General features: G+C 39.7%; 2 protein-coding genes and 1 long non-coding RNA gene across 6 annotated transcripts; 2 read left to right on the top strand and 1 right to left on the bottom strand.

Annotated features, from left to right (window-relative positions):
- Window positions 1-1,496: 1,496 nt before the first annotated feature.
- Window positions 1,497-5,074, top strand: LOC120746260 (E3 ubiquitin-protein ligase TRIM39-like). Of its 4 annotated transcripts, none has more exons than XM_040051640.1 (5): window positions 1,497-1,571; window positions 1,732-1,829; window positions 2,039-2,138; window positions 2,634-2,749; window positions 2,828-5,074. In XM_040051640.1, exons 4-5 carry the CDS (start codon window positions 2,707-2,709, stop codon window positions 3,757-3,759), a joined length of 975 nt encoding a protein of 324 aa, XP_039907574.1. In that variant the 5' UTR covers window positions 1,497-1,571; window positions 1,732-1,829; window positions 2,039-2,138; window positions 2,634-2,706; the 3' UTR covers window positions 3,760-5,074. The 4 variants fall into 4 exon arrangements, with proteins under 4 accessions (XP_039907574.1, XP_039907577.1, XP_039907575.1 ...); XM_040051641.1 differs by having other exon boundaries at window positions 1,502-1,571; window positions 1,767-1,829; XM_040051642.1 differs by having other exon boundaries at window positions 1,513-1,571; window positions 1,735-1,829.
- Window positions 2,361-9,184, bottom strand: LOC120746262. Its single transcript, XR_005698817.1, has 3 exons — window positions 8,984-9,184; window positions 4,603-4,609; window positions 2,361-2,371 (listed from the first exon to the last, which is right to left on the bottom strand). It is a non-coding gene; the product is annotated as an uncharacterized LOC120746262 (long non-coding RNA).
- A 4,139-nt stretch (window positions 9,185-13,323) lies between these two features.
- On the top strand, window positions 13,324-15,391 carry LOC120746078 (E3 ubiquitin-protein ligase TRIM21-like). Its single transcript, XM_040051311.1, has one exon. It carries the CDS (start codon window positions 13,327-13,329, stop codon window positions 15,115-15,117), a length of 1,791 nt encoding a protein of 596 aa, XP_039907245.1. The 5' UTR covers window positions 13,324-13,326; the 3' UTR covers window positions 15,118-15,391.
- Window positions 15,392-15,939: the final 548 nt, after the last annotated feature.

Below are 15,939 nucleotides of genomic sequence, written 5' to 3'. Positions count from 1 at the left end.
GGCAGTTCCGAGGATGCAGGCTCTGGGTGGAGCCAGGAGTTAAAAAGGTTTAACATGATAATTAAAACTGATTTTATTACTTAACACAGGTTTGCAAGTGGACTTGCAACGCGATATCATAGCGTGGCTCAAGCACGTTCATCATCAGTTTAAACCCCTTGTTTTGCAAAATGGAATATGACCTCCCGTCTGCAGCTAAACCACCCCAGTAGCTTTTGTAATAGCTTTAGCCCGGTCGGACTGGGCAGCAAAGGGCTGCTTAAATGCCGAAAACGCCTCTGCTCCTCCACCTGGACGCTAGCACTGACCATAACTACCGCTTGACAGACTGACCACGCGCACCATACACATACTTTTTTTTTCTTTTTCGAATCTTCGGATCACGTGCGTGCCGAACCGTGGAGTGGGATTGGTTCGGATTTCGGATCAACCGTGATCCGTTGCACCTCTAATATCTGAGGTGCTTCTCGCGCTACCACAGGGACACGACTTCATCAAACCTCTTTAGCAGTTTTTAAAGGCTCTGACTTTTTAAATAAAGGCTGAAATATCTCCATCATTGAATCCCTGTTATTGCACAAAAACAAACTGTTATAACTTAAGACATCTAGCAGTAAACATATGGTCAACTTATGCTATGCAGGTAGTGCTGCTTCTCTGTGAGGATGCGTCTGTGTGCGTTTGGTCTTCTTACATTTGAGGTAGTAGTGACACAAACATTTGAAAAATTATGGCTTTAAGTGAGCAGAAAGGATGTTATGTGTAGTTTTATACATTTGTACGCAGAGAAAGTTTAATGAAAGAGAAAATTATCAGATTCGTGAAGATGAACTTAATAAATTGTGTGTAACTGATCAGTGTTTATTTGGGTTTGGATGTATACATTTGTAAAAGAAGTTTTGCATGTGCTCAAATTGCTTTGCATTTATGTGTGGATTTAAGCATGTTTGAGAGTCCTCTAAAGTTAAACACACATCACTGCAGTCATTTGTCTTAGTTTACACTCATACGTATTTGTAACACTGTTGAGACAAATTTTACTATAAAAAAAATTCCAGGTTTAGTGTTTCTAAGGTCTTTGTGCTCTCCAACATCTCGTTTAAAGATATGAGGAAATGATTAGTTGCACAAATCATGAGAGAATCTGTTTGGTTTCTTGACATGATGGTGCAGCTTTGGAGCTGAACAACATTTGAGAAGTCAAAACAAACAGAAAAATGTGACAGCAAAAATTTCCCTTCACGTTTGAAAAACAACCCAAACAAAGCTGCTCAACATGACTGAAATATCAAAGGAACACATGAAGTCAGATCTGTGTGAGAGGCAGAAACTCACATGCATAAGAAAACATCTGAATGTTTTCCTGGCTGATAATCACATTAAAAGTCTCTGCTTAGCCACCAGCTCTCACCTGCTGACAGAGGCAGAACACCTGAAAAACCAGAACTTCAGGATCAGAATTCGAAAAGTGAAACTGAAAGAACTTTAAAATCTGTTTTCTTTTAAACAAGAATCAAACTGAGCTCATCCAGCCGTTCTCAACAGCACAGTAGAGATTCTGTCCAACACTGGTGAGTACAGACGATCAAGATCACACTGTTTTAAAATCCAGATGTTCAGTCTCATCTCTTTATGACTTAGAATACTTCTGCATCAACACAGGATTACGGACTAGGAGTAAAAACAAACAAATATAAAGACAGTAAATGAAAGTAAATTTTTGTTTCACAGCAGTTTCACTGCGGAAAATCTGTTTCTCCTCAAAGGAACCTTAAACTGAGCTCATCCAGCCTTTCTGAGCAGCACAGCAGAGCTTCTGTCCAACACTGGTGAGTACAGACGATCACAATCACACTGTTTTAAATTTAAACTCTCTCTGTGTCAGGAAAAATAACTGTAACACTGCTGCAGCTGGTGTGTTTCACATTTTTTCTAAATGATGACATAAGAGCTGATTTAATATCAGCACTGATCAGATTACATTTGTTGTACAGAGAAAAAGAAGTTTACATTTAAAACCTTTCATCTCTAATGTCAGGGTCTGAAGAGCTCACTGCTTTGTGCCTGACACACCTGCAGGGAGAGGCGGAGATTCAGCTGAGTCTATCAGGTTTTCCTCAACAACACAACAAACAGCAGTGAGTGCAGCTGATCACGTTCATGTTTCAATGCTCTGTTCATGTCATGCTGACTCTTTTTGTTAGAGCCATCGTCTCCAAGCTTCTTCTTGTACATCGTCACCACACCCATTTTCATCCTTTTGGCAAAATGCTCCACCATCTGTCCTTCCTCGTTTCTCTCATTAACACCATACCTGCCCAACACCTGATAACCTCTGCCTCCTTCACCTACATGTCAATTAAAGTCTGCTCTAAACACCACTCTCCTCCCCACTGAGGACACTCTCTGCCACTTTATCCAAGTTACTCCAGAATGTCTCTAACTGACATCGAACCTGCGGGGCACTCACGCTGACAACATTCAATGGATTGGATTTATATAGCGCTTTTTCAAGGCACCCAAAGCGCTTTACAATGCCACTATTCATTCACTCTCGCATTCACACACTGGTCCACACTTCAACATCACCCATTTGATTTCTTGTTTCAAACTAATGATCCTGTCTAACACAGATGGCTGGTATTGTCCTCATATGGATCTAAGAGTAAAAAAACCCTGTGAAACTGAGTGTTGGTCGTGTTTAACATGACCATCCACCACCGGAAGAGGAGACATGAGACAGAAGGAAGTAAAAGCAGAACAAGTCCACTTTAAATATGAGTAAAACTGAATTGTGCATAAAATAATTTCATTTTCTTTCTTTCAGACATGTCTGCTGCCAGCTGTCTTCAATCTGAAGATCGGTTTCTGTGCTCCATCTGTCTGGATCTCTTCACTGATCCAGTCTCCACACCATGTGGACACAACTTCTGCAAAAACTGCATCAGTCAACACTGGGATATCAGTGAGAGGTGTCAGTGTCCTGTGTGTAAAAAGGTGTTTGAGATCAGACATGAGCTGGGGGAAATCTCTGAGCTGATGAAGAGAAGCTCTGAGGTGGAGCAGCTCTCACTCTCTAAAGATCACCTCCACCTCATTCAAAGCTTCTCATGCCTACAAGTTGCTCCAACCAGCAATGACTGGACAGAGGTCAGTATCTATCCACTATCATATGAGCTGTTTGAGGCTGAGCTGAAGAGGGTCCAGCAGTATGCAGTGGATATGACTCTCGATCCTGATACAGCACATCCGAAACTCATCCTGTCTGATGATGGAAAACAAGTACACTGTGGTGATAGAAGGAAGCAACATCCAGACAACCCAGAGACATTTTTTAAAGGTGTTTGTGTTTTAGCAAGGCAGAGTCTCTCTTCAGGCAGATTATACTTTGAAATTCAGGTTAAAGAAAAGACCAAATGGTTTTTAGGGGTGGTCAGAGAGTCAATCAACAGGAAGGAAGACCCAAATCCGAGTCCTGCAAATGGTTACTGGACAGTAATTTTAGGTAAAAATAGTTTTATAGCTCTTGACAACCTTCCAGTCCATCTTCCTCTTCACCGTCCTGAGAAGGTGGGAGTGTTTGTGGATTATGAGGAGGGTCTGGTCTCCTTTTATGACGTAGATCACGCAGCTCTTATCTACTCCTTTACTGGCTGCTCCTTTACCGAGAAACTCTACCCATTCTTCTGTCCCGGTAATAATGATGATGGTAACAACTCTGCGCCACTGATCATCTGTCCTGTCAATCAGCCAGTCTGATCTTTTTACATGAGGAAATTGGATCAATTATAGGTTAAGCTCATTATTTTAACTAACACAAAGAAGAAGTCCTATAAACAGAACTTGGCAAACTGCACCTTCTGAAGATTATGAGATTCACTCAGAAGCTGCAGAAGTTCAACGTTAGTTGATTTCTATTTATTTTTTAATCTGTTTACAAGTTGAAGAAAATAATCCATTTGAGGAAATCCAGTGTGAGTAAATAGAAACTCTCCTTTTCTTTTTCTTTTTTCAATGTTTAAAGGTACACGTATGAGTACAAATGTTAACATTGTATTATTTTAATTGACCTGGTGTTATATCAATATCAAAGTCAGGATGGAGACACTGTTCCTCTGTTCTACTACAACACACTTGTTCATAATCACATAAATATAAATCTGAACTTTTATCGTCTCCTTTGATGATCATCAGCTGCTGAACTTTAGTCATCTTACCTCTGAAGTAACAGGAGTATGAGCTGCTGTTTTGAATCAATAATATTATTTTAACTATCATACACGTTATAAATGCATTTGTACCATCATTTTTATGTTTAGTTTCAAGACTGCTATACTTGATCAGCACACAATGACACCCACGGCCCACGAACACCTTCAACTCGTCCTTTTTCCTTCTCAACCCTGTCCTTCGTTCATGATGCTAATGTAAAGTTGTGGTACTGGTACTTAAACATTTAGCTAGCTAAGTCTTAAATCATTACTCTTTCTCTCTGGTGTTCAGCCTAAATGTAAATGTTAATGCAGCAGTTGGAGTAAAAATCCAGCAGAGGGCGCTCTGAGCCAGGGCAGCACTGTCACTGCTGCTGTGCATTATTTAAACCATTAAACTCATGCGTGTATTTGATTAATGATTATTCAGGTCATCAGAGCCGTTGCTGTGTTTCACTCTGAATAAGATGATGCCCTCTAAATTAAAAGCATAATAAAGTTTAAAATGCAGAGGGAAGCCCGACCTGCTCTCTGTTTTCAGACATTAGTTTTGTTTTAGTGGAGAATAATGAAATAGTTGCTGTAGTTCTTTTCTGCTGTTGCTGTTAGCGCTCTCATTTCTCACTGAGGCCCTGACTGTTAAATACACTGAATGAAATAGCACCTCAGTAAATACTGTGTGTATAATAAGTGGTGAAACGCAGTACTGTCTGAGAGTCGATGCTGAGTTTGTCTCAAAGCTGTTTCAGCTCATTTTAAATGCTGTCATCGATGTTCTGACACCCCGAAAGATGAAAACCAAACCAATAACTCTGTTAATCTCTTATTGTGTAAAACTTAATTAATAAAATATTTCCACATGATCTAATTCAGTTTCTCTTGTTTAATACTAACAATTATATTGGTGTTTTGTGGGGGAAAAAGAAAAATTAAAAGAAGAAATTCATGGTCTTTGGTTAGATTAAAAGTCTTTGACAGTCAAAATTATCATACACTTACAAGAGACAGTTTGTTGTAGATGTATCTATCTGATAGATACATCAGAGAGAAGAACCAGAGAATCTTCCTCGTCTTCCTCACTTTTCTCATGGTCAAGTTTGATTTGGCTCCGCCATTATAATGCCCCAAACCGAGAGCTCTCTCTGCAGTAGAGTACCATTTCATGTTTTTGTTACAGAGCACAGTGGTGTTTTTGTGTAGCTCATCTGTGTAGCCAATTAAAACAAACAAACAAACATAGATAACGTTTTATTTCATAGTGTAATCTTCAAGGCTTTTTCTGTAGCACAGTCTCCTTTGATTCATCTGCTAATTATATTCACAACATTCATTCATTTTGTCTATAGGATTCACTAGCAGTATGGCTTCTTCACCTGTCCCTCTTGTACTTTCCTGCTCAGTGTGTCAGATGCTTTGCTACTCCTTGACTTCCTTTAGTAATAACAATACTTGTGATAAATATAACCTGTTTGCAGCTCTGCAGGCCAGGATCACTGATTTGGAGTCCTGGCTTCACAGCCTTGAAATACCTGTAGCTCACCAGGCTCCTGTAGTCGGTGCAGTTGAAGGTAGCATAGCAACCATTAGATCTCCCACAGCAGGGTGACAGTGAGGAGGAAGCATGGTCTAAACAGAAACCACCGGAACACCACCATCCCGTCTATTGCTCTACAAATTTTGCCCCACTCTGCTACACACCCACAAACAGCCAAAATAGGCTACACTGAGGGCAACCTAACACTACTGGCTAAGGGTAAACATAACTTCCATAAAATTACAATTCACATCAGCAGTAATGACACCTGGTTACAACAATCACTAAAAATTAATATTGAATCCTGTGTAATTTTGCCAAAACAATGTCGGACTTGGTTGGTTTTCCTGGTCCCCTTCCCAGAGTGACATGCTTGGCCGCATGGTCTCCTTAAATTGCTGGCTGTCTGAGTGGTGTCCAGAAAACAACGTGGGCTTTATAGATAATTGGCAAACTTTCTGGAGGAAACGTGGTCTTGTTAGGAGAGACAGTATCCGTCCCACTCTGGGTGCAGCAGCTCTCTAAAACAGTGAAATGGGATTATCAAACATTAGGTCTCCCTCTTCTAAGTGTCTGTTATTACATGAATTAATAAGTAATTAACAAAGTGATTTACTCTGCCTGACAGAAACCTGGGTACAGCAGGATAATTATGTTAGCTTAAATGAATCAATACCCCTGAGTCATACTAATTCTCAGAATCCTCGAAGTGCAGGCCGAGGAGGGGGTGTGGCAGCAATCTTCCACTCTAAGATATTAATCAACCACGAGACCCAGACAGAGTTTAAATTTATTTGAAAGCCTGACACCCAGCCTTGACCACTCTATCTGGAAAACTCAAAAGTCTGATTTCTTCTTTGGAACCAGCTTCCAGTTTGAAATCAGGAGACAGACACCATCTCTACTTTTAAGATTAGGCTTAAAACTTTCCTTTTTGCTAAAGCATATAGTTAGGGCTGGATCAGGTGACCCTGAATCCTCCCTTAATTACGCTGTAATAGGTCTATGCTGCTGGGGGATTCCCATGATGTGTGAAATGTTTCTTCTTCAGTCACCTTTTTCACTCAGTATGTGTTTATACACCTCTGCATTTAATTATTAGTTATTATAAATCTCTGGCTCTCTTCCTCAGCATGTCTTTGTCCAAGTCTTCCTCCCCTCACCCCCAACTGGTCACGGCACATGACCGCACCTCCCTGAGCCTGGTTCTGCTGGAGGTTTCTTCCTGTTAAAAGGGAGTTTTTCTTTCCTCCTGTCGCCAAAACACTTGCTCACGTCGGGGTCATATGATTGTTGGGGTTTTCTCTGTTTTCTTTGACTTATTGTAGGGTCTTTATATTGTGATATAAAGCACATTGAGGCAACGTTTGTTGTGATTTGGCACTGCACATTTGAAACTGAATTGAAAAGTAATATTTTCTAGTGTTTGTTTGTTTTTCTAAGTTGGAAAAAGGGACACAGTCCAAATCATATTTTTTAGAAATGTAGAGGAAATTGATTAGTGTAACATTCCTGATGCACACCAATACAGCCCATAACACAAAAATAAAAACACATTACACAATATAACCTGTTCTCGTACAATTACAGTGTATTTACAACATAAGAGGGAGAATTTCTGTTTGTTGTTGTTGTTTCCACTGAAACCTGAAATTAATTAATTAATTATTTAAACACTACTTAAAAATTACTCAGACCCTACATAAAATGACTAATAGTATAATTTCTGTTTGCTTTCCTGTAAAATACTCAGAAGTTACGTACTACTTAAAATTGCTTATTCACTCCTTCTAATGGACAGAACACAGAGAGTCAGGATTATACAGTATAAGTAATTATTAGCCCCTATTTTCAGTGTATAAACCACTAAATTTTTCTAGGTACAAACAAGTACATTGTAGTTTCAAGTAAAATACATGGAAATTCCACTTGATTCTAGGGAAATTAAACCCTTTGTCATTGAGCGTATTATAAAGTGTTACCTTACCCACCACCTGTCAGAGGTGGAGCAACACCTGGAAGGCGAGGGCTTCAGTGTCAGAGGCGAGACCTGAAACTTAAAGCGAGAGCTGCTGGTCAGCAAATCTGTTTCTCCTCAAAGGAACCTTAAACTGAGCTCATCCAGCCTTTCTGAGCAGCACAGCAGAGCTTCTGTCCAGCACTGGTGAGTACAGATATCATGATCACGCTGTTTAAAACTTAAACTCTCTCTGTGTCAGGAACAATAACTGTAACACTGCTGCAGCTGGTGTGTTTCACATTTTTTCTAAATGATGAAATAAGACTTGATTTAAAAGCAGCACTGATCAGATTACATTTGTTGGACAGAGAAAAGACGTTTACAGTTAAAATCTCTAATTTCAGGGTCTGATAAGCTCCCCACTTTGTGCCTGACACACCTGCAGGGAGAGGCAGAGATTCAACTGAGTCTATCAGATTTTCCTCAACAACACAGCAGAGTCTCTACAAACAGCAGTGAGTATAGCTGATCACATTCAACACTCTATTCATTTCATGCTGACTTGTCACAGTCACACTGGTTCCAATAGAAACGTGATCATTCATCTACGGATCGACTGTGCAAACATTTAGCTCTGTCACTTCTTTGGACTTTGGAAGTGAATTACATTTGGACTTCAGTCTGCCTGCTTTATTACTGCTTACTCATCACTTCCTGTACTCATTGTTTCTATTTGCTTTAGCTGTTTTGCAATAAAAGCAAAGCAGCGGATTCATTTTATTGTGAAGAAGTGAGAGGAAGTACAGTGTGTACAGTAGCTCTGCATGACTCACAGTTTAAAATGACCCTTTATTGTGTGGATGCCCTCAAGGCATCCACACTATTGAGATCCTGTTTCTCTTTATTCTTTATTATTCTAGTTGCTTCCGTACGTTTTTTGGACCGCTACTCCTCCCACAGTTTTTGTGCTATTTTCACCGTTCAAATCTCTAAAAATTCTGCTCTTTCTGCTCTTTCCGGCTATGACTTTTGGTGCTCATAACTCCTATACTTTTTGAGATATTGATTTTTCTTTTCAATATTTTTTGCTCTTTTCTGCATATTATCAGTGGCCTCACTGATTTTCCTTGCCGGCTTGACCTGTGTTTTAGCTCAGTGAGATGAGCGTCCGTTCTCAGACTGGGAGGCCCGGGTTCAAATCCCGCTTATGGCAACATTTCTTTCAGTCAACAGTTACACTTTTTTAAGTCTTTTTAACACAAATTTAAGCTTTTTCACCCCTTTTCAGCAGAATTCTGCTGATTGAACTCTTTTCAGCACAAATTCTTCTGATTAAACTCTTTTCAGAAAAGTTTTTCCGTTTTTTCTGCAATTTTCAGCAAAAACCTCTTTTCAGGAGAATTCTGCTCATTCAACTCTTTTCAGTAGAAATTCTGCTGATTAAACTCTTTTCAGTAGAAATTGTGCTGATTGAACTCTTTTCAGCACAAATTCTTCTGATTAAACTCTTTTCAGAAAAGTTTTTCAGTTTTTTCTGCTATTTTCAGCAAAAAAACTCTTTTCAGGAGAATTCTGCTCATTCAACTCTTTTCAGTAGAAATTCTGCTGATTAAACTCTTTTCAGTACAAATTGTGCTGATTGAACTCTTTTCAGCAGAATTTTCACCTCTCTTCTGCCCAAATTCTGCTTATTCACCTCTTCTGAAACATTTTAAGCCTTTTCACCTCTTATTAGCACAATTCTCCGCCTCTTCTGCTCATTTCAGCCCAATTGTCAATCTCTCCACCTCTTCTTTGTGAGAATGACATTGGCTCAGTGAGCTAAATAGCTACCCTTAGACCAGGAGGGCCAGGTTCAAATCCTCATCAGGGCAACATTTTTTTTTTCAACTTTTTCAGCTTTTTTCTGCAGACATCCTCAGCCCTTAAGGCATCCACACAGCATTTTCGCAGGAAATGCAAATTTTTTTTCTAGTTTGATCTGGGCTTAAATTTGTAATGTCATATTTTTGAGATGTGGAAACAGCACCATGGCAAAAAAAAAAAAAAAAAAAAAAAAAGAAACAGCATCACACCACATGCCAAACCCTAACGATGATCAGATTATAGTCCCCAAACACTAACCTGACCCTAACCTTAAAGTCCCCCCAAAAAAGGCTTTTTATTTAACCCCCAAACAAATGTGGTTAAATCGAGGGCGTAGATTTGGTTTTGGCATTGGTGGGGACGGATGATTCAACCACCGAACCCTGCCCTGTTTCTTTTTTTTTTTTCCTTTTTGTCTTTGTTTCTTGATAAAAAAGGAGAAATATACTTCCCTGCATATGCTATTCTACATGCTTTTCAACCGTTTAAACTTAAAATTCATAGTTTTGTTAAATTTGTTAAATTACTATTAAACAAATGACTAAGTATTTTAGATTTATGTTTACTTCAGCCATATTCCATATAAATCAGGTATCATACAAAAATAAAAATAGCTTCAAATACAGTCATGACAATAAAAGAATATGACTTTAAGGACTTAACAGCATTACTTCAGTTATAGTACACCAACATCTCTTATATACATTAGCACTAAGGGAACACTGAATGATCAGGTGGTTTTTGTCCATCTAAGATGACCACAAAGTAAAGGACCTCTCGGCAAAATTATGCAACATTTTAGGTGCACTATTGCCCCGATCAAGTCAGTGAGCTGGGATGTTTTATTCTAAACATGAACTACTGTTACAGCAACAGACATGGACTACATGTCCCACACAACAACTCAATGTCCACTATGTGAAGGGGCCAAACACATGCCTTCTCCTCTCGTTAACTGAGATAAACTGCTGGCATATTGGTTTTACATCTATACTGTCCAGTCTCTCCTGGTGGACATACAGCAGCATTGTTTAATCTCATTTGAGTCATTGTTAACCTTAGCCATGTTTTTAGTTTTGTGAGAGCACTGAAGCTTCTTTTAGCCTCAGCCGAGGAAACGGATGATGGGATGATGATAATAAATACTAATTAATCTATAGCACCAAATCATCAGTCAGTCACCTGTGACCTCGCCTCTTCACCTCTGTCCGAGCTACAACATGGCAGAGCTGCCTCTGTCACCTAATAAATAACAGTGAGACATTCCAAATACATGCAGCCACACACATGCTTCAAATACAGTCATGAACCAACAAGTCATCATCCAATTTCACCTATGATGATCTCGTATCACCTTTGCTCTCTGAGCTCTGTGTTGGTTCTTCTGTCACCTGACAAATAGGACATACATGACAATAAGAATAAAATGTGTAGCTGCTTCAGTGTTTCTGTCAATTTGTGCAGATCTTGACTCATCAGTAATGTTTGTAGGGTGAGTGCATTTTTAAAACAATTTGTGCAAACTGCACTACAAGGTGGAATATTTGCACAATCATGACTACCTCAGGATATTTTGTCTCAAAAATTAACCCTATGAATATGTCAGTACCATTAGGATGAAATTATTGTGTCACCAACATTTTGACATTAGACATATAATATTAACAGCCTCTGTAAACTAATATCCTGGCTTGCCCGAGGCTGCCGTTTTCTGACAGTTTCAATCAAAATTAGAAATGCTGCTCTGGGAGACTGAGATAACTAATAGTGCTGCCTGTTGTGCAGTTAGTTTTCAAAACACGTTATTCATGGTTACATAAAATTTTAGACTGATGTGGGCCAAAGCCTCGCAAAGCCTGTAACGTTATTATGACGGACACATTTTATGAGTTAACTTGGCTTTAAGTGACTTACAGGCAGTGTTGGTCAAGTTACTTGAAAAACGTAATCAGTAATTAATTACCGATTACTTCCCCAAAAAAGTAATCCCGTTACTTTACTGATTACTTATTTTCAAAAGTAATTAATTACTTAGTTACTTAGTTACTTTTTAAAAACAAGATTTACAACCTGAAGAGGTGATAAAGCGATAGATCTTTCAGCCCAATTCTACTTTTTCTACATAATCCATCATACAAAATGTAATCAAATGGAAAGGTCTCTTTTTTAACTTGTTTTATCAGTTTTAATCTTTTAACTTTATGCATCAAGCAAAAATTTAATTATATGCAACATTCTCTGACTTGAATAAATTAGTTTAACATTTAAACCTATTTTCTGCACATTCCAGCACATAAAATAAAAAAATTTTTGTGTTTACACTCACTCTTTCAAATAGATGCAAGTAAAACACAGCAGAACATATATAAAGTCAAAGACTAGCGGTCCTGTTGCTCTATTTTCACCTGTAAAGCAGGACTGAGGTAGGCGGAGGTTTACCCTGGTGCAGGTGTGCCGCGGTCAGTTGAAGAATCCGCGACTTTCTCTGTGAGTTTCCCATTACGTCGTAGCGCACTCGGTGCTTGTTTGGAAGTTTAGGGGGTTTTTTCGCTGTAAAAAGAAGTTTTCTTCCCACGCACGATGGACACTAATGTTTTTGTCACTTTTTATGGAATCAAACTCAAAGTAAGGTCAGTACTTCCACGCTTTAAACGCTGCACCTCATACTCTCTCCCACAATCGATATGTGATCCATTGTTGATCTGCACACAGCTGTTGTCACTAACGGCGCACTCGCTTACGTCACTGTCGTGAGACATTCTCGCAAAAAATCACGGTTTTAGTAACGCAGTAACGCAGCGTTTCTACGGGAAAGTAACGGTAATCTAATTACCGTTTTTGCAATAGTAATCCCTTACTTTACTCGTTACTCGAAAAAAGTAATCAGATTACAGTAACTGCCCATCTCTGCTTACAGGTTTCTTTCTTATATCCAGGTTCTTCCTTTTTGCTGACATCCTCCTCTCCTTGCAGCGTAGGCTTGCCGCTGCTAAAACTAAACAGAGCTCCCTGAAATGCACAGCCAATCACATTGGCCATATTTGTCACATGAGGTAGGACTCCAGTAGAGGACGTAATTTAACTCTTTCTGCACCGCTGGGCGAATGAGACGCTGACAGATCTTTTTTTTTTCTTTCTGTCGGGTTTGTTTTTCTTTACTCAACGAGATCAAATTATTGGTGGGGACAGTTCAATAATCGCTGGATATTAGTGGGGACATGTCCCTTCCGTCCATGCCAAATCTACGCCCTTGGGTTAAATTATACAGCAAAATCTAAATCTTGGGCCAAAGTAACAGAACACTATTCAAAAGCTGACAACAAACAATTCTACTAGCTCAATACCTAAACAAAACTTAAATAGTGCACACACAAAAAGAGGTAGAACACACAAAACCTTATTGAAACTAACATAACAAATTGATCCAGAGTTGTGGTATCACCCAATTTGCAGGTCTCCATATATGCTTGCTCCGCCCCTATTCCACCTCTTAGCTCATCAACCAAGGGTCTGGGAGCAACTGCCACTAAGGTAACTCAGAAAACACAGAAAGATTAAATCATAAATATAACAGTAAAAACTAAAATGTGCAAACTTATTTTAGAATACAGTATTATGTGATTGTATGAATTAATTAATTCTAAACCAAATGCCTGTAAATCCTATATTTAAAGAAAGAAAAATATAAGTGTAGTGTTATGTGAATTAATAAATTTAAAAATGAACGAATTTTCTTTTCTTTCTCACTCAGAGACATGTCTGCTGCCAGCTGTCTTCTATCTGAAGATCAGTTTCTGTGCTCCATCTGTCTGGATGTCTTCACTGATCCAGTCTCCACACCATGTGGACACAACTTCTGCAAAAACTGCATCAGTCAACACTGGGATATCAGTGAGAGGTGTCAGTGTCCCATGTGTAAAAAGGTGTTTGAGACCAGACCTGAACTGCATATCAAGACTTTCATCTCTGAGATGGTTTCTCAGTTCAGACGTGAAGCTCAGCAGAAAGTCAGCAGCAGCTCAGAGCAACAAGCTGCCAAACCAGGAGAAGTTCCCTGTGACATCTGCACTGGAACCAAACTGAAGGCTCTGAAGTCCTGCCTGGTGTGTCTGGTCTCCTACTGTCAGACTCACCTGGAGCCTCATCTGACAATGAAAGGTCTGAAAAGACATCAACTGATCGATCCTGAGGAGAACCTGGAAAGCAGGATGTGTATGAAGCACGATAAACCTCTGGAGCTGTTCTGTAAGACCGATCAGACATGTGTCTGCATGCTCTGCAGTGTTTTTGACCACAAGACTCATGAGTTTGTTCCTCTGAGAGAAGAATGTAAAGTAAAGAAGGCAGAGCTGGGGAAGACTGAGACTGAAATTCAACAGATGATCCAGAAAAGACGACTGAAGATTCAGGAGATCAAAGAGTCAGTGAAGATGAGCAAAGATGCTGCAGACAGAGAGAAAGCAGAAGGTGTTCAGGTCTTCACTGCTCTGAAGGAGTCTGTTGACAGACGTCTGAACGAGCTCATAAAGGAGATCGAAGATAAACAGGAAACAACAAAGAAACAGGCTGAAGGTTTCATCAAAGATCTGGAACAGGAAATCTCTGAGCTGATGAAGAGAAGCTCTGAGGTGGAGCAGCTCTCACGCTCTAAAGATCACCTCCACCTCCTCCAAAGCTCCTCATCCCTGAAAGCTGCTCCAACCACCAAGGACTGGACAGAGGTCAGTATCCATCCACCATCATATGAGGGGACTGTGGTGAGAGCTGTGGTGAGAGCTGTGGATCAGCTGAAGGAGATATTCAGTAAAGACATGAAGAAGTTGTTTGATGCTGAGCTGAAGAGGGTCCAGCAGTATGCAGTGGATGTGACTCTTGATCCTGATACAGCACATCCTTATCTCATCCTGTCTGATGATGGAAAGCAAGTACACTGCGGTGAAGAGGAGAATGATTTTCCAGAGAACCCAAAGAGATTTTCTGAAGAGCTCGTAGTTTTAGGAAAGCAGAGTCTCTCGTCAGGCAGATTTTATTTTGAAGTTCAGGTTAAAGAAAAGACTGAATGGGCTTTAGGAGTAGTCAGAGAATCAGTCAACAGGAAACAAGAAATCATACCGAGTCCTGAGAAAGGTTACTGGACTGTAGGAGTATATGAAAACATTTGTGTGGCTCTTGAGGATCCTGAAGTCCATCTCCTGCTTCAGTCTTATCCTGACAAGGTGGGGGTGTTTGTGGATTATGAGGAGGGTCTGGTCACCTTTTATGATGTAGATCGTGCAGTTCTTGTCTACTCCTTTACTGGCTGCTCCTTCACCGGGAAACTCTACCCATTCTTCTGTCCCGGGGTCAATGATGATGATGATGATAACTCTGCACCTCTGATCATATGTCCTGTCAATCAGTCAGTCAAATCTTTTTCCATGGGGAATGTGGATCAATCAAAGTTTAAGCCAAGCCAGAGAAGAAGTCCTAATAACAGAACCCAGCAAAATGCACCTGATGAAGACCACAAGATTCGGTCAGAAGCTGCAGAACAAGCTGAGCTTTAGTTGATTCCTGCTTTTAAACTGTTCCGAAGTTTAAGAAAATTATCTTTTTTGTTTGTTTGTTTTGGTTTTTTGGAGCAGATTGAGATAATTGATCAGAAGATAATGACATCCTACTAACACCTTCAACTCGTCCTTTTTCCTTCTCATCCCTGTGACTCGTTCATGATGCACATGTAAAGTTTTGGTTTGGGTACTTAAGTTTTGATTCATTATTTTTCATTATTTTTCCTCTCTGATGTTCAGCCTGCATTAAGACAGCTGTAAATGTAAATACAGCACTTTGAGTGAAAATCCAACAGAGGGAGCTCTGAGCCAGGGCAGCTCTGTCTCTGCTGCTGTGCTTTATTTGAACCATTTAAACTCGTGTGTGTGTGTGTTTGATTAGTGATTATTCAGCTCATCAGAGCTGCTTCAGTGTTTCACTCTGAGAGTTTATTTCAGCTTCACTGTGCAGCACATGTTGGCTTTATTTTGGAATTATTTTCTTTGCTCACCTTTTCTCACTCTTTAAATAAAAATCCCCATGTTGCTGTTTGTGAGGCCACTGTGGAGCTCAGCTTCATTTTCTCCCACAGTAGGAGTCACAGGATTAATCCCCTGAGGATCCCTCAGTTCTGGTTTGAGACTTTTCACTTTTGTTAGTCTGTATTGTTAGGGACTGACAGCGTCATTGATATCAGCTGATATTCACCTTGTTGTCTACCTGGTTTCATTCTGCGTTGGAAGTTGTGTGAAGCATAATTGGTATAAGGAGTGGTGAGTTTAGCAGCTCTCTGTTTCAGTAAGGTGTTTGTAAAATGAGGCAGGATCCTCGTGAGTCCA

The sequence above is a fragment of the Simochromis diagramma genome, unplaced genomic scaffold (assembly GCF_900408965.1).
Source record: "Simochromis diagramma unplaced genomic scaffold, fSimDia1.1 OVJJ01000107.1, whole genome shotgun sequence".
Lineage (NCBI taxonomy): Eukaryota > Metazoa > Chordata > Actinopteri > Cichliformes > Cichlidae > Simochromis > Simochromis diagramma.
The sequence above is the reverse complement of the archived record's forward strand: the minus strand, read 5'-3'. Positions and strand labels throughout refer to the sequence as shown.

Coding starts and splice junctions, on each gene's coding strand:
- LOC120746260 (XM_040051640.1), top strand. CDS start 2,707: ATGACCATCCACCACCGGAAGAGGAGACATGAGACAGAAGGAA. Junction 2,750..2,827: donor GAGACATGAGACAGAAGGAA/GTAAAAGCAGAA, acceptor TCTTTCTTTCAG/ACATGTCTGCTGCCAGCTGT.
- LOC120746078 (XM_040051311.1), top strand. CDS start 13,327: ATGTCTGCTGCCAGCTGTCTTCTATCTGAAGATCAGTTTCTGTGCTCC.